General features: G+C 39.4%; 1 protein-coding gene and 1 long non-coding RNA gene across 2 annotated transcripts in view; both read left to right on the top strand.

Annotated features, from left to right (window-relative positions):
* Window positions 1-6,049, top strand: part of tacr1a (tachykinin receptor 1a) — a 44,541-nt gene extending 38,492 nt beyond the window's left edge. The window contains exon 5 of the mRNA XM_015010820.2: window positions 3,932-6,049. Within this exon, the coding sequence (XP_014866306.1) occupies window positions 3,932-4,277 (346 nt within the window). The 3' untranslated portion in view covers window positions 4,278-6,049. The remainder of the gene's footprint in view (window positions 1-3,931) is intronic.
* Window positions 6,050-18,032: 11,983 nt separating this feature from the next.
* LOC148157747 (uncharacterized) lies at window positions 18,033-18,661 on the top strand. Its single transcript, XR_015764303.1, has 2 exons — window positions 18,033-18,177; window positions 18,344-18,661. It is a non-coding gene; the product is annotated as an uncharacterized LOC148157747 (long non-coding RNA).
* Window positions 18,662-19,113: the final 452 nt, after the last annotated feature.

Below are 19,113 nucleotides of genomic sequence, written 5' to 3'. Positions count from 1 at the left end.
GTGATTCCATCTCTCTCTTGGTCCATTAACTCTCCTTCATAAAAGCCAAAAACTACGTCAAGCGAGTGTAAAAAAGTTTTTTTTGCAAAACTGAAAAAAGTTATTTCAAACTTTGCCATTTCCATCAAACTTTACTAATGAGATCCATCAAAAATGCCTATATAAAACATTGATGTAAACACAGTTTATAGAGTCCTGTGAACAGCGCAAGTAAATAGGAATCACTATTTATATTTGCCTTTGATTGCAGTTGATAAATTACCCATATGCCACTATTAAATATATGTATTTTATTTGAGTGTCATGAGGAGATACCCCAGGTAATCAGGATTACACGTCTACATAACTGGTGCTGTAGCGTACACAGTTTGATCACCAGGTTTTTAATTATCAGATGTTTTTGAACAAGTTGAAAAATGGCATGGCTCTGCACTCATGAACAACGGTTTCATTTAAACCGGATCAGAACACTGAATTCATCCCAATGCACATTCACTGTAGACAGACGGCTCTATATTCGCTTCAAAGACCTTAAAACCCAGAACTTGTTCTACAGATTGCGACTGCTCACGTGTAGACCCATGTCACCCACAACACACACAATTTATGACCCAAGACATGAAACACTTCAGCTTCAGCGACAAGTTGCTGTAAATTCAGCGCAGCAGAGAGAGAGACTGCTCATGCTCACTTTGGAATCACTCGTTCAGGAATCTGTCAGCAGCCTGAAAGCTTCCAAAAACAGAGAGGGGATAGGATAAACATCAAACTCTCTAAATGATCTCAGGAGCTGGTTAAACGTGAGGAGTGGGCGTTGGGAATGTAGCGCACATAGCATCCAACTTCTGAAATATCAATCCAAAGTCTTGATTTTCTCGCAAAACAGAGACAGATGGTCGGCTTTGTTTGTTGTCTTTAATCGTCTCCCGTTGTTCTCTCCTCCAGCCATTTGTCTTTGTGCAACTGGTGAAATGAGATTTCACACTTAGTTGTGTTCTCCAAGGAAATTCATTCAGTCCTAATAAGGCAGACATGTGGGTTGGATCAGCTGAGGCTGAGTCACTGTTTCTGTCCAGGTTACCAGCAGGTTTCGGCTCATTTCAGATAAAACCCATCACCCATCAGCATCCCCCCTTCTCTGTCATAGGTTGTTTTCTTCATCTTGTCATCCTTCTTTACAAAAAACCCCTCTCTTTATTTGTTCACATCCTTTCTCACTGTAAAAACCTTTGAACAGAAGATCATCCTTGCATATCCTCTGATTCAGTGGAATGTCTAAGTTATTTTTGTCTCTTTTCTAACAGCTTTACAAGTGTTAACAGACACAGAGACGCTTTGGTTAGACTGCTTGTGCTGTCAGACAGTTCGAGAACTGCTATTGCCATTTATTATTATTTTTTACTCATCTAGTGAAGCATGTACAGTAGTAATTCATCACGATGGAGTTGATGTAAACACCGTGTCCAAGTCGTCTGCCTGTGTGAGTTGACATTTTAAAGCTTCCTTTCTAAGCTAAGCTCTCTGAATAATCATCCACTGGATCCAACCCAACAAACCACACAGAGGTAGTGGATACAGAATCTATAAATTACTGTTTCATTCATTAAACAAAACAAACTGTAAGAACCAGTTTGACCACAAAAACAACAAGAAAGAGATCTGAAAGGACACAACTGTGTTTTAACATAGCACACGAGTTTGAAGAACTAAGCATGTTGCATATTTTCTTTTAGTCCAGAGACTAGACTAATCTGTTTGAATGTATTATTAACCATAATATAGAGCTTAGACTTTGTAACGAGCAAGTGTAACATTAATTTATTAATCTGGGATTAACAAAGTGAAACCAAATCTGAAGGTGTTACTTCCTGTATGTTATGTAAACGATCGATTCCAGGTATGAAAATGTCCGTGTTTTAAAGCTTCCTTACAAGCTCTTTGAATAATCACTCACTGAATGCGCCGCATCGGGCCACCCATGCTTCCATTTTATGGTGTTATTGTGATTATTATCTTACCAAAAAAGTGTCCCTAATCACAGCCAGAAAAGCACATCGCAGTGGTAATTTAGAGCCATTGTCCACTGAGGACATTCAATTCCATCCATTAAATTAAATATCTGGATCTTTAGCAACTAATTGGTCTATTGTGCTCCCTTGCTGCAGCAATGCTTCTTGCTGCAGCAGAAGCATTTAAATTAGGCTGTACATGTTGAAAGAAGCAGAATCTGACGGTAATCTCATTTGTGTTTTTCCATACCATACCAACTTTATTTATGAAGCACTTTAAAACAACCACAACTGATACAAAGTGCTGTACATTAAAACACAACATAACAATAAAAAAAATTAAAAATAAATAAATAAAAGAAATAAAAACTCTTACAGTTTAAAAACAAACATACAATTTAAAACTGGATCCCGCTGGAGTTGAAAGCCAAGTAAAATAGATGGGTTTTAAGACGAGCTTTAAAAGTGGACAGTGAAGGGGTCTCTCTAACGTGCAAAGGCAAGTCATTCCATAACTTAGGACCCATGACAGAGAAAGCCCTGTCCCCTCTGAGCTTCCTTCTTGATCTCGGTACCTCCACTTTAGGTAATGTGTTTCCCTCCTGTACCCACTTGTAATTGGTTATTTGTCTATGAACTGACAAAGAACTTGCACAAAGGCTACATTTAAATGTAGTTTTGAGAAGCCAAGGGCACCACTTTTCAGATCACATGTGACGTTATGGCGTATGATCAACATTTGATAGCATCAGTCAATTTAAAGTGCATTTACCTCAGGAGGTGTTGTAGCCAGTCACACGCTCACACCCAACGTCGACTCTGCCAAGCTTCACAGACATTTTAAAATCTGGACTTGGATATTTTGGACCAGATATGATGGAAGTTCTCTAAAAGTAGAAAATCTAAATGGGAACTCCAAACAGTTTCTCACTAGCCGGTCTTCTTTTCAAAATTTGACATGGCTGCTTGTAAGTAAAAGATAAAGCTAAAAAGAATCTGGTTTTAAAAAAAATGTGTCTCTAAAAACCTTCACCTACTCAGTCTAATCTCCTTTAGAGAACATGTAGCCAATTGCTTAATAGAGCAAAACAGAGAAACGGTTACTAGCTTGTATTGCTAATAATTGCTAGCCTGGTAATGGTGAATGTCAGTACACAAATCCCACCAGTTTTCAATAGCCAAAAGTGAAACTTTTCCGTGACGACAGACAGCAACAAAAGTTGAAAATGTTTTTCACTTCTTTGTGTTGCGTCGCCAGCCCGCATGTCCACATCTACGTGTACAAACTAAAATTTTCACATATGAATTACACCAGCTGCTCGGCTGGATGGGGACACACTGTCGCCTCATTGCAGGAAGTTCCACAGGAAATGAATGGAGAGGGACATTTCTAAATTAACATTTAAAGCATAATCACTTACTGGATCTAAATATCTGGAATCTTCAGACATGTTTGGTTTGAGACACTAAAATATTTTCTTAAACATGTTTTGAAAACGTGCGTGCATATGGGCAGTTGCCCAGGGTGACTTCACAAGTGGGTGGAGTACCCAAGAACTAGAAAATAAAATATATCTCATCTGTCAGTTGTTCCCTGAACAAGTTTGCCACTACTTCCATATATGAGTAGGGGAGTAAGTTTCCCTTAGTTGCTGTTGGGTATTGTGAGACTAGACTATTTGCTTTCTGCTACAAAAAATAATCAATCAGATAATTTCTTGCATTTTAATTGGTTGGAGCTTTCCCAGGCACCATTTCTGCAAGAATCACAATTGCGTGCATATTTGTATTTCCAGCTTTGCGTGATTAGTCTGACATTTTTTAATTGATTGACAGCACTACTTCAAAAGGACTACAGTGGCAAGCTGTAATATTTTGCAGCTTAACTAACTAATTATATTCTCTCTGTTTTTCTGCATCAGGTTCCGTGCTGGTTTCAAACAAGCCTTCCGCTGCTGCCCCTGTGTCCCTCCAGGCTCCTATGAAGGCCTGGAGCTGAAGTCCACTCGGTACCTGCAGACCCAGACCAGCGTTTACAAGGGAAGCCGGATGGAGACGACCGTTTCCACTGTCCTTCATGCCGGAGAGGACGCAGAGCATCCCAAGGTCAAAGTCAGAGGAGGTCTCGGACCGGGAGGGGCTGCCGTTGGCGTGCAGCCACACAGTTCCACCATGGACTTGACTTCCAACGGCTCATCGTCAAGGAGCGTCTCCAAAACTGTATCTGAGACGTCCAGTTTCTTCTCCAGTAACAACCTGCAGGAATAGTCCTGCTTTTCACCAGACAGCAGTCAGAGTGCGTGAGTTTGACTGTTCACACGGTTGCTTTTTTCGTTCGAGGGATTCGGATGGAGTATAGAAAGAGTGTGTGACTTTACCTGCTGGCGCCTGTCAGTTTCTGAGTGTGTTTTAAAGGAACGTTGTCCTACAGAACTGAGCACTGCCATCACTCACAGCCCAACTGAAGAAAAAAACTAATTCATAAGGATTCATGTTTATCGTACACTAGAGCCAAACGGCAGCAAATCAAGATAAGCACATTCCAGCTTGAAGGCCAAGCTGAAGCTGAAACTGTCATCTCCCTTCTTCACAGCTTCTGATCGTCAACGCCGCTTCCTCTCAGTGCAGAAAAGAGAGGGTGGGCTCACACATTCTCAATCACACAAGCCATGTGACTTCACACAGTCTATTTTGGACCGGAGCCACCGTACAGCATGAGACGAACGTGATGTAGGCAGGGCCTGGCTTTCACAGAGGAACTTCTCTGAATGACGAGAAATTCTTCACACGTTTAGCTGAGAGACACCGCTGACGACAGGAACGCTCCGACGTTTCCACCGTGAGGAACAAAGTATCAATTCTGAACTTTAACAGAGAATTTTGGCGGTTGCTGTTCATGAGTGTGTGTGTGTGTGTGTGTGTGTGTGTGTGTGTGTGTGTGTGTGTGTGTGTGTGTGTGTGTGCGTGCCACTTGATCCAAATGTTAATTCTTATCAGCCCAAGCAGGACTGCATTGGGAATCCACCGTGCAGAATGTGTGTGTATCTCCCAGAAAGAGTGCTCTAAAGATCCCCTGTGGGCTTTTCTGAGAAGTTCTGGCAATCAGCGCAAACACCAGCAGCGACTGGCTCATCTTTCATCTGTCAAAACATTGACTTCAACAGCTAGCAGCACCGTTTCTGAAAAACACAAAGGTTTTGGGGGGGTTTGACGCTGGAAAAGTAACAGCAGGATGGATTTAACCTGAATCCAAAAACGCAGATCAAAGAAAACCATATTTCAGAATCGAACAGATCTAAACAACGCGTGGAGCTCTGTGAGTAACTCACCGGTTCAGAGTTCTTGGCACCCTGCTCAGTGTTTATCGAACACTTAATTACAGGGATTAGAGTAGAGCGATCTTACAGACTGTGAAGGATTTACAGTGAGTAGTTGCTGTGTCTTTATGTGTTTTGGCAGGATTTCGTCTACACCTCACACTCTGTGTCTGGAGCGAATGTCTCCTTCCTTCTCACATTCTGTGTTTGAGTTGTAGATGATGATAACTTCTGCCATGTAGTCATGTATATAAAGTGTGATCTAGCCACCCGGGAAGGAATATCAGGGCCGAAAGTCTTTGAGAATCTTTTGGACTGGAATATTAAATGTCCGTGGTGTGTAGTAGCTCTTTAACATGCAGCCGTGTGCCTTGCTGCTTAGCATAACGTCTGTGAAAGGCTGACAGGATCACAGCAGCAGCTCAGGCTGCTGTTGTCCAGAGAAACCAGGCAGTGAGGCGAGGAGCCGCAGACACCCACCGGGACAGTCTGTTACATCCTACAGCATTAACACCCCCAACATTCATTTATATACACATAGTAATATGACCGGTGGGTTTAGAGTTTATGCTTTGTTGCACTGTTCTTACTCAAACTCTTAAAAAATGACTTTAAGGTCTAATGTAATATAGTATTAATTGTCTGAATGTGATATCTATGGAAAAGGTTATTACATTTTGTTCTTTGATTGTTTCATTTCTCATAAACGGTCAGTTTGATTAATTGATGCCTGAATGTTGTACAGATTTCCTGCAGTGTGCTTACTGACTAAATCCACAAGAGTTACATATTTACTTTGTATAAAAAAATAATAGCTAAGCATTAGCTCACATAATGCAGTGCCTCCAAGAAGTCTCAGCGAGGTGTTGATGTCTCAAATCTAGTTTTTGTTCACATAAGGGAAATGGCTTTATGTTTGCATTTTTTTATATAAATTATATTTTACATTTGTAGTTGGTTTACATCCTGTTTTTAAAATGGGTACTGCTGGCAAAATCTGAAAATGTCACCATAACATCCACACGCAAACACCAGTCACAACAGTCTATAAAGTTAGTTATTTTAAACAAGAATGTCCTCATTTTTGTTAGATGGTATGAGAATAGGTGTATGCTAATGCCGACTTAAATTTTTCCTTAAAGTTTCTAGGATCCAGTTCATGTTTGTGCCTAAAGCAAATTACACTCCACATTTATTCAGTGTAAGAATATGCCAATTATAAGTACCATAAAATGCTCTTTGATTGATGAAATGTACCATGGCACTTCAGATGTGCGTCCTCTACAGCAGTCTACAATGAACTCTTCTCTTAAACCTGCTAGTTTTATGCTACATAGCTCACTAGGCTAAAGTTTGCAATGCTAACTTTGTGAGTTAACTTTAGCATGCTAACTCACTGTTTTGGGACTTGGTGATCATTCTGCTCCTTCCACAGTTCACTGTCACTCTCGTTAAATGTGTGTGCACAAAACATACAGAAAAGCAAAGTTCTTCAACGTCATAAAACTCAACAGTAAGAAGACAGAGAAGGTGACGTGGCACAGAAAGTAGAAAAACCTTAAGAATCTAAGCAGAAAACTCAACAACATAACGTTCCAGGAACTCCCAAAGCAAATGATTCAAAACTGCCATGATTGGGTCATTCTTTATTTCTGTTTCAACTGTTGTGAAATGGTTGAAAACCAACTTTGTTGAAATCACAGTAAAGTTAACCTGTCAATGGGAATTTAAAACTACATGGAGGTGACTTGAGGATATGCAGAAACCCTTGGAGAATAACCTGCTTTCATAAGAGTCAGTTTCCAATTGAAGGTGTGAGTGAAGGCATCGATTTTAGGAGATCTTTGGAATACAGTTGAACTTTGCACTTTGGGTGATGAAGACAACGGTTGACCTTTTTTCTAAATAGATGATTCCGTTTGTCGTTCTCATGGTAACAATTGCATTTGCGATCCGATTATGAAGTTATAAATGCCTTACACTAACAAAAAGAACATACAGGGCTGTATGCTAAAATCAATTAAGCAGATATCTTGGTTCACCCATTCATGCACACATTCATTGTGGAGCGATGGTGGCAATGGTGGTAGGAGTTTGTCCTGCAATCGGTGGGTGGAGTGAGGATCAAACCAGCAACCAACTGGTTGAGGTGGGTGTATTCCCACTCCACCCGCCTCTGTTGTGTCCTTGGGCAAGACACTTCACCCACCTTGCCTGCTGGTGGTGGCGCTGGGGCATGGTGGCCTGGCTTCCGTCAGACTGCCCCAGAGTAGCTGTGGCTACTATCTAGTAGCTTGCTACCATCAATGTGTATACATGAATGGATGAATGACTGATACTAAAGTCATTCATTGAAGCACTTTGAGGTCCTCTGGCTGCTGAATAGCAGCCGCAGCTGCCATAGAGCAGTCTGACAGAGGCAAGGCTGCCATGCACTGGCACCACCAGGTCCTCTCAGTGCCATCAGCAGGTAAGGTAGGCGAAGTGTCTTGCCAAGAGGCAGACAGAGCGATTGCAGGACGAACTCCTACAATTGTTGTAGGAGTACCTAGAGACGATAGTAGAGAGGTTGTGTTTGGGATATTGCAGCCCATCCACAGCTGTCTTGTGACTCTGGAGAAAGTTTGTTACTTTGACCCCTGTGGTATTGTGCAAGGTTTTGATGATTTTAGGTCCAGCTAGTCCTTGCATAACTGAAGCAAATGCAGTGTCCGATTCTCACACAAAGTCACACAAAGAAAAGGGTTTATTGCCATCTCCATATCAGGGGGTTGATCTTTGTTCCAAGCAGCGAAGCTTAGATTTATGCGTGATGAGGGGATAGACAGGTTGAGGCCACTTCTAAATAAATGTGAAATGTCCTCGTTCTGTCATGGTAAAGAAAGAGTTGAGTTGTAAGGCAAAGCTCTTTGATCCATCACCTATAGTCATGCTACATAGATGATGACTGAAGGAGCGTGGTGCTGAAATAAACGTCCTGAGTGGCCAAGTGACATTTGTCCTACGTTCGGAGTACAGACGCTGCTTCTAAGTACTGAGATGAGGTGGTTTGGATATCCTAACTTTTGAAGACTTTTACGGCCACCTCACTGGCATAATGTGGACAATCTACAGTCATTTTGTCTGCAGCAGTCTTTGGTGCAGATGAAGTTTTTGATACGAGTCTGATGTTTTCTGCTAGTGAAACACACAGACAAGTCAACATTGGAAGTGTTTTCACCGAGAAAAGACAAAATAAGACCCTGCTGATGTTTTTGACAAGATGTGATTCACACATTATTAGACTTTATTGTCAACCACTTTTTTGCCAGAAGGTTTGATAAAAGTATGACTTGTGCAATTATGTTCCCAAGACATGCCATTTCTCTGCCTTGAATGGAGTCTCTAGCAGACTAGAGGCTGCAAGGGAAGGATATATAGTTTTGTTAGTAAACTAAAATGAAAAAGGATTCCTCATCTCCTATAGATTTTGATGAATGGACTTGATGATCCATTCTGTCATCTGTATTATGCGGAAAGCTCAATTGTGTTTGCAGAAGCTCTGCCAAGGACTCCACTTGTTTCCACTGACTGGAGCTCTTGAAAATATCTTTACCATATGTCTGTGGAGTGGGTTTGACATCATTACGTGTTGAAGTACACAACAGCTCATCATGAAAAGCTGCTACAGTCAAATATAACCCTCTTAAGCTTACTTTGTTCATAAAAAAAACATTTGAAAACCTGTCTTCATCCTCAACTTGAATAAGAAAAACACTTAATGTTTTCTAACAGTTTAAAATAATCGAAGTGAAAGAAAATATTGTGTAATTTTAAATCTGCCCTTAGAGAATCATCACTCGTTAGACCATCTGCTAGACTTGTTAGAAGCTCAGCATTATTCTAATTCAACCACAGAGACTCCACAGTCTGTGTCAGGGAATAGAACTGGCTTTCTGAGGTGTTTATTTTCCAAACCAGACCGGCGGTCCTGATGCTGCCGGCGCTGTCATGCTGCTCTAAGAGTCAGAGAACTGAACGGGGAGATATATCATCTTTCAGTGTAATTATTTCAGTGGGTTTGCTACAGTGGTTGTGCAGAGTGCTGCTTGTCAGCATAAGTTCTGGCAAAAAAAGAAACATAAATAAAAATGAAACTGATCAAAAAGCATAAAAAATTAAGCGGTTTGTTTTAAATGCGCAAAAGTATGTTGGTGGTTATTAGCATTTACAAATAAAATGATATTTCCAAACTATTAATGATCATGTTTAGGTTAAATTATGAAGTTTAAAAATAGTATTTAATACCTACTAAAGTACAACTAACAAACCCCAGAGATACTGACACAAGTTTCATACTCTGATTTAAAGCTGGAGTATGTGCCTTTTGTTTTTAAATAATCCATTTTTTACATATTTGTTAAAATGGAAAATATGTGGAAGAAAAGCTCCCCAGTCTTCTCCCAATGCTCCCAGTTTGAACTGCAGAAATACACCACTCAGTCAGAAACAACCAATCAGAGCCAGGAGGAGGGTGTTAACGCTGTCAATCACTCTTGTGCTCACTCACTCCCCCTTGCTCTTTGCTAAGCTACAGCTGGTTCACCACAACCTAGCCTGCCACCAATGCTAAGGCTGGTTAGCATAGCCAATGACGATGGTAGATAAATGGTTTTCCTGCAACAGTAAGTTGTTTCTCTGCCACTAGCACATTGAGCAGTGCGTACGTGAGGTTGATTGTCAGCGCTAAGACCCTCCTGACTCTGATTGGGTGATTTTGGTCAGAAGTGGATCTCTACTCTTTACACTGATTATCTGTCATAATAGTTTTAATAAATATGTAAAAAAGCATGTTCTTTGTAACCGTTACATACTGCAGCTTTAACCTTCTTAGCGCTTCCTCACCTACTTGGAATACTAAATTTGTCTGCTTCATATAAGAACTTAAAGCTTCACTGGATTCACAGGTTAACACCTGATCTGACTATTGTCTGTTCATTCCTGTCCATGGATTCACTATAAGTGACCTTTATCCCACAGAAAAACTTCAGGAAAAGAAATCCTCCACTCTACAAGCTGAGAGAGACTTAACCACACAGTCATTTTTCTTAGATTGTTTTGTTGTTTTTTGTCAAAGAAGTAACGCTAAACAGAAAGGAGCCATCAAATTTGAAATTCAACGATAGGCCTGCCGTGATGTAACACACTCCTAGTATCAGCATAGTGCAGCTGTCTGAGCCAGAGAGGAGTGTAGGAGTTGAATGAGCACTGTAAATGTTCTCTCCAGAAAGCAACCCCATCACCTGATTCTAACCTCATCATGACCAGAGAGCCAGGACTGGCTCTGATGGCTACTGACTGACTGACTGCACACTACGCTGCTGCGCTGCAGACGGGTTGAGTGGAGTGGGTGAACAAGGGACTGGGGGCTTTAATGAATGTGTAATCAACTTTGTTCCAACGAGTGCTTCTTAAACGAGCGTCCTTTTCAGCCTCTCAAGCACACAAACACGCGCTCTCACCCGGCCGCCGCTTGATGAGAGAAACGGAGACGGAGAGTATGGCAGATTGTTGCCGAGGAGCGGCGCCAGGCGGGCTCCACAGCGGGGTGAATAGCCTCATCAGCACCATCTCTTCCTGGGTTGCTACCCATCCCTCGCTCTCCAATCACGCTAATTACAGCTGAGGAGGGGAGAAGGCAACTGGCCAGGCAGCCGCGAGAACGCCACACACACACACACACACAGATACCGGATGATGCATGTGCCGACAGATCCCATCGTTAAGGCGTATAGATGACACAGGAGCACATTGAAGTGTGTGTGTTAAGATCTACTAGTTGTGTAAGTAAAGTGTCACACGAGTTCACCTTAATTACTTCATCAGTCATGGTGCAAGGAGAAAATTGTTTATAAAAACAGAGATTTTTTTTTTCCAGCAGAGGAAAATCATGCTGCCAGATCCCCAAACAGACAGTTTTCACAAATCAGGTCATGCTAACAGTAACACTTCTTAACATAGTAGTTGTTACTGTTGAGAGGAGACTCTTTGTCAGCCATTTTCAGGATCAGTAAGGAGAGAAAAAGTAAATACTGTGGTTAGATATTTAAAAGGACAGTGTATTTTCTGAAGTTGAAGCTTTATTTATTAAATCTTCAACTTTTAACCATGGCAGTTGACAACAGGCTGAATGTATTAAAGGGACTGTTTGGAGAATTATATCCTCTGCTATTGTTATTGCATCACTGAAAACATACCCGAGTGTTGCCTTGGTTTTTTCATGCATGTTTGAGAAATCCTTCAATCTCCTCAACCATTCCGATGTGTAAAACGCCTGGGTGGACTGAGCCCCACCTTTGAGGTGCAGCTCCTCCTCTCTGTCCATAGCCCCACTCAGGTCCTTCAAACTAGCCAGCAGTAATTAGCAAACACCTGGTGGAACTACACATCTACTGAGCTCATCATAGAAACTGCATCTTAGTACAAAGCTGGTAAAAATGTTGGATTAATAGAGGAGCCATGTTGTGATGACTTCCTGAAGGCAGAGTTTCAAAATGTTTTTAGAGACAAAAGGCAAGGCATTAAAATTCAAGGCATTAAAATTCAAAGTCAAATTTCTTTTATGTCATATTTGATAATACAGCATTTTCATAGCAACTGAAGTTAGCATAGTTATTTGGAACTATGTGTCAGGAACGCACATAATACTTTAAAGCAAACTTGCTTTGTTTTATTCTTTCAAGCATTCAACCTTTAGCAGTTTTCACACAGGCTGGATTTGGAAATGCTGGCAATCTTTACAAATTATCGCAGCTAAAAATGTACATTGTCAAGGCCACATGTAGACAGAGACTGATGTTTACAGCTGGTAACGCGAATCTAAAATCACTGCGCTAATCACTGAGATGCTAAAGCCTTTGAAACAGATCTAGGCATTTTACCGCCTTCATGCCACATGCAGACATTTAGATATATGTGTCAAGCATAACAAGTTAATCGTTTTGCAGGCATAAATATGTCGCTTTTCCGGGTGAAATCAGTTCATGGCAAAAATCCATAAATTTGAAGTTGAACATGAATTTTGAGGCTAAATATAGTGAGATAGGGGACCTTTCTTCAATTGTTTATGTAAAACTAAATTGAAGTTCAACAAATATAAAAATCCCGTAGTCAGGGTGGTGTGTCACATTTTATAGGCTAAATGTATTGTCTACTGTTGCCAGATGGAGAGAAAAAATATAAATATTAACAGTTTATTATCAATTCCTTGCTTGGAAATGTACTGTTCAGCCATTGGTCCAACCCTCAAAAACAGACACAGCTGCTTTGGTTTTACTTCACTGACATTTTACATGAACACACAAAACATTAATCAAAAGTACAGTTGCTAATTGTTCCTTGTGGAAAATTAACTGCACAACCCCAGTTTCAAAATGTCAACTCCAAATCTGTCTTTGCTTTAAATTAATAAAATGCATGTAGACATTACACTGACATTTTCCCCTAATATAAATAGTGAAGGCTGTTTGACATCAGTGAAGCTAAAAAAGCATTTTTGAATGCTGCTAATTATAGTTCTTTAAGAGAAATTGAAGTCAGCTTGTAGTGGGATGGGTAGGTCAGAGCTTTAGAAAACGTGTAGATCGGAAATCGGCTAGAAATATGCTAAAAGTTAAAAGTGCATCCCACTGAGGAAGTTGTTCTTCAGGATACCAAAACATATCTTTTCATTAGGAATGTCAAAAGATCACAGCAGCCTAGCCTGTATGTATGCAGTATGTAATCAGTGTTGCCTCCAGATTTTTGCTTCTGTAAAGAGACTTTAATAACCTGCAGCCATTTTCCTCTTTTTTTTTCTTTTTTTTATAGAAGCTAATCTCTCCTGTGAATCCTTTCGTAAAGCTGCTGCTGAATGTAAAGTTTTCTATTCCTGGCTGAGAACCCAATCAGACCTGTGACTCAGACACGTGAGTTGTGTTGTACAACTTATTCAGAATCAGATGTATAGCACAAGCTCAACAGCAGCTGGGGTTTGGACTGTCATTCAAGAAAAAGTGTTTATATTGCAGAGTGAGGTGTCGACTCTGTGTCACACAGTGACATCTTCTCTGTGCATTAGTGCCTCTTTCTACTCTGTGGGTCATATACCTCTCCCATGGCATGCTGTGTCTGAAACGTAAAAATCACTGTTTCTGCAAAGCCTTTAATCACTTCTAAGTTCTTCTGCATCCACACGCTCTATCGTTACTTCAGCTTAGTTGCACTCGCCACGTCTTGCTTTGCAGGTTCCTATATTAGTCAAACAGGGTCAACATCATTTACCCTGCCTCTACTCTGCAAAAACACAATATTTTTGGTCTAGTTTCTAGTGAACATTTATTAGTACACTTTAAATAAGACAAAACTAACTCACAAGTAACATTTCAGTTGGAAATAGGAGTTTGTTTAAAGTCTATAATTCTTTTAAATTGATCAAAAAGTGCTAGCTACGCTGGCAGATTATTTCACTTAAAACATTTCTCACTTTATAAAAGAACTTATCTGCACCTTTTCACCAAGATTAAGGAATTGCTGACATATCTTTGTGAAAAGTAACTTGCAACTTAGTTTTGTCGTATTTCTAATGTACTAAGATATTTGCACTAGAACTTGTCTAAAAAGTCAACAGAGTTCACGTCTCCATCAAGCAATCTCTCAATAGCCACGGGTCCACACCTTCTGTACGAAGTGCAGACACTTCTGTCCGAAGTGTCTGCACTTCGGACAGAAGTGTCCACACTTTTGAATTACCATCAATCATTTGCCTTTTGTTGCTGGAAAAACATTTACAATAAAACTATTTTTATATCCATTTGTAAAAGCTGTCACTTAAAAACATTAATAGATTTATGGGAAAGGAGCACACAAAAAATGTGTTTCTTATTTATAGTGAGCCAGACAAATTGTTCTCCTGTTCTGGTAAACTGCAGCAGTGATTACCTTTTTTAATTCACTCCTGTAATTTGTTTGATCAGCTGGAACAAATAGGGTGAATGATGAAGAGAGCTTCCAACACAGGCTATTTGGGAGCCCAAAACTGTGACAAAGAGGATTAACATGTTATTGTGTTTTATTACATTCTCTTTAATACTTAAATAATAATAAACAAATAAATGCTGCCATTGTATGTTCCTTAAAAAAAAACCATTCCAGCCTTAAAATGGAGGATTATTACAGCCACATTCTTTTTGGTCTTGGTGCTCTTCATTGAGTTGAACACACACACTCCTAATAACATCATATGTTGCTGCTAGAGGGTCAGATTCCAATCTTTCAGTTGCATGTAAGACTAAACACATTTATTTTGACGCTTTGCATTGAAAGGTAAATGAGCCGCAATGCTGGAAAAACAGTTACTATGTAGTGAGTGAGCAGATCCTTTCATGTGAAATAATTTAAAAACCTGAAATCATTTTAAAGATTTTTCACAGTGGTGATATGAAACTGTTCAGACACAGCAATGCAAGCCCAATCGCAGTTTCGTGAAATTCTGCTGTTTCTGTCTTGCTCAGAATTTCCATATCTTTCCTCCCAGTGTGTAATCACAGTGTTTTCATTTGAAGAGGAAAGCTACTGTTTATCGGCTGTGTGTATGTTTTCCAGTGCCAGTATTGCTCTGAAGTGACTGTACTGTGACTGTCTTCCTGCTGTTCCTGCTTTTTGTAGAATTGCATTTTCTGCTCAATTTGTGTTTCAACTGTTCTCTCCTGGAAAACTTTACAGTGTACACCTGTGTATTAAAGAAAAAAAGTTTTGTCCAAGAACTGGCTAACAACAACATCAAGTGTGTGGCTCGTGTTTGGTTCACGGAACAACAGAAAGAAGTGTATTGAGTGTGAGGGTTCCTGCTTTCTGTAGATCAAACAATAGCAGCTGACATGGAAATGGAAACCAACATCTGGTGAAGAAAGGACTGGGCTCAAAGTTCAGAGACACACACACATATGTATGAACACATGGAATTTACTCTGTTTTAAGTGTGCCACCACTGAAACTCTGCCTTTGTACCTCCTGACCTCCACTACATTTGCTCAGAGATGAGAGACAGAAGGAGAGAAAAGGTGCAACCACTACTAGTAGTAGTGTGTGTATGTGTGTGTGTGTTCTTGTATTTCATACATTGCAGGACCATTTGTCTAACAAACAACATTGTGGGGACCCCTGCTCAAGTATGCCCAAGTATGAAGCCCACTTCTTCTTACTTGGTCCCCAAGTAAGAAGAAGTGCACAATTGAGATTAGGTTAAGTTTAAGGTTATGCAAGTACTGCTTATGGTTAAATTTAGGGTAAACAGTCAGGGTTAGACTATAGAAATGAGTGAAAAATGAATGGAAGTCGACACAAAGACTGTGCAGATAGAAATACATACTATGTATATATGTACTTTCATAGTTGTCACCATATTTGCCAACAAAGGGAGGTCATTTATGGACATTTTTCTGGTTCTCACTTTGTTTTTGCAGTTTTGTTCAAGATTTACATGTTAGGTTTAAAGGTATAGAGTAGTTTAAGTTTGGGTAACAGTTAGGGCTAGAAATAAACTAGTGATGTTAGGGGTGTGGAAAAGGTAAATTCAAAGTCTTTAAGACTGAAAGAGATACGTGTGTAAACTTGTTTAACTATCCTAATTTGGATAATTTCACGCATATTTACTAACCTTCTGAAAACAAATGGGCCTTATGGGGACCAATGCCCGATTCTAATATGGTGGACCCAATTGTTTAGGGTTAGGGGTTAGGGTTATAGGTAAGGTGTGAATTAGTTTTAGTTGAGGTTAGGATTAGCAATGGACTATTACTAGTTAAGGTTAGGGAAAATCTCTGGCTTAGGCATAAATGCAGTTACTAAAATTAATGGAAGTCCTCAGTTTGTATAGAAGTACAAGGATGTGTGTGTGTATTCTTGCACATTCAATTAATAAACAGCAACAAACAGCACAGGTGTGTGGCGAGTGTCAGCAGAAAACATATCATGCATAGCATAGGACCTTCTGCCAGGCCTTACTTCACACATAATGAAGCCAGGCTTCAAACACCTCCCTGTGATTCACTGTGGAGATGAGACATTTTATCCATTCTTCTGCAGTGCATTAAAGAACACTGTTATATTGAAGAACTAGTAGATCTTTATTACTCTCCTCTTGGCCACAGATCAGTGTTCTTATGTTACTAACAGTGTCATGCATTATTTATTATTTTTGCCATGAAATATTTATATTCACAAACCATGTTGATATATTTTGGAACTCAACTCTATCAAACTCTACTCAGATGTGAACAAAATTAGAATGAGTGTGTTGAATCACAATCTAAAAGCAATGTCTGCTGGATAATTTTCAGTATTTCTTTTATTCATTATTGCTTTTGCTTTCAGGTTATTTCAGTGATCACTGTGGGCTTTTTGGTCATCAACAGAGGAGTACCAATGATCTTTTTCATGTGTATATGTGAAAGTAGACAGCAATAAAAAGTGGAATATAATGGTTATGTGGCATTCTTATGTCTATACTTAGTAGCAAGAGTTTAAAAAATTTTTCATGCCCCCAAAGAGCATTGAGCTCTGTCCAGGAACCCCCTTTGCAAACTCACAGACAATGCTATAAAACATGTAAAAAAATTGAAACTTTTAGAATGTTTTTTATTCACGATTCATTTAGCATAAAAGCTGCTTCATACCTTAATACCAAATGGCCATGAGTTCTGCGAAGAAAAATGTTATTATCGGATAATAATACAACTTTTCATCACAATTCTCTCTTTTGATTATAAGAAAATATGTAATATTTTCTATTAATCACATTCTTTTTGGTTTTTGCAGCAGTGTGTTGCTGGACGGTTCCTTCTGTCTTTTTCTTGTCAAACTTTTCCTTTTCTTGCTTGCTACACTAGTTTGAGGAGCAAACTCCTGGAAGACAGTTACTTGTGAGTTAATATCGTCTTATTTTCAGTGTACTAAGATATTTGTACTAGAACACAATATCACACAACTGCAACTTACTAACAAAATCAATTTTATGTTTTTGCAGCGAGGCAGGTCTGACTGAAAGTACAATATACTTGAAATGCATTTTTTATGAATTCATATGGGCCACTGAAGTCAAAGATCCCATTATTTATTAAAGAGTATGTTACTTTTAGAGTTTTTATGTTAATAAAACATGAAATGTTTTATGAAAACTTTGAGTTTTACATCTGTCAAAAAGTATTTCACGTCTACCAAAAGAAATTCAGTCTTTTTAATTAAAAGTTTTAAAAAAGGCTATAGATGACAGCTGTATGATTTGTAAGGTAGTGTAATATCATTTTGTGAATTTTGTAGCCGGGTGGTTCCACATTGTCATCAGGTGGTAAGGTTCTATAAAAGCACTCAGAAAACAAAACAGCAACGTACCGATAATAAATGTAATTCGGACTTTTGAGTATGTAACCAGGATAATTTTTCTATATTAGATGTAGTTTAGTTATTTTATTTTCTATTGTTAAATCTAATTTTATTTTGTTTTATTTAAAGATCTAATTTAAAAATCCTCCTTTGTTTTATTTTTTCGACACTAACCGGGCGAGAGCAGGGTTGTTCTCGCGAGGGTTTAATGTCATGTGACAGCTGCACGTCAGTCCTAAATTGACAGCCACTGCTTATATTGCTGCTAAATCGCACCTTGGGTAGCAGACGCTGTGGGACTTTGACGTGCAGGTAGGCTTGGGTTTCTGTTCCCAAAGCGGTTTTGCTTTTGAATGTCGATTATACATCAATTGTATACCTCTGTTAAATTACAGACATATGGTCGCTCATCTGAACGCTGAAACGATCTTTGTTTGTCAAAAGAGGAACTGGTAAGTGTTGCTCGGGAGCTAGAATGCTAGCGCTAGCCTCCCAGCCTGTGATTACACACCTACATAAACACATTTGGATTGAAATTGCATGTAATTATGTAGGCTCAGATTCGATTATTAAGAAATGAATGTACATGTACATTGATTGTCGGGCCTGTTTGCGCAGGCCAGGTGTGTTCCAGATCCCACCCCCGCTCGGAGTAAACTGGAGGATCTAGGACACATTAAGAATTGTCTGGTTTATGTACACTGACCGGACTGGCGAGCTAACCATAGCGGATCCAGAAATCCACCCAAAATCTGAGGAACCGTCTCCAAACTGGTTGGAAATTCAACCAACCATTCACAGCTGGAACTAAATGACATTTTTTGTTTTTTCCCTTTCATCACCGAAAGAGACTTCCTTGGTTTAAGGAACTGGACTTCAAAGTTGTGAAACAATTTGTATATATTGTAAATATAAATACACTTCATTGATTGTGCACTCTCTAGTTGTATGTGTCTTGCAATTTGCCACTACCTCCAGTAGACGAACCTGGAACCTAGTTTTTCACTTGGAGTGACGTTGATTTGGGTTTTTTAATAATCTTAAAATGTAACTCGGGTTACAAGTACTTGAGTGTTTTCAAAAGTAAACACTTCAATACTTTAACTTGAGTAAGCTTTTGACCAAGATTTGACCATGAGTATCAATACTTTTATTCCAGTACTAGAATTGAGGGTTCATTTAGAAAAGCAAAGTTGTTTGCTACTATAAAAATTCTATTGCATGTAAAAACAAAAAAATAGAGAATAGCTGGATCAGAATATATCCTGTCCTTACATATCCTTTCCCTGGGAGACTTGCTGCCGGATATGAGAAGCAAACAACCTGATGAAACACAACGGCGTGAAAACTGTGCTGGATGGAATAAAAAATAAAAAAAATAAGGAAAT

Source organism: Poecilia mexicana, unplaced genomic scaffold (assembly GCF_051168715.1).
Source record: "Poecilia mexicana isolate PSO_F unplaced genomic scaffold, ASM5116871v1 scaffold_9, whole genome shotgun sequence".
Lineage (NCBI taxonomy): Eukaryota > Metazoa > Chordata > Actinopteri > Cyprinodontiformes > Poeciliidae > Poecilia > Poecilia mexicana.
This window is presented reverse-complemented; position numbering and strand designations above follow the sequence as displayed.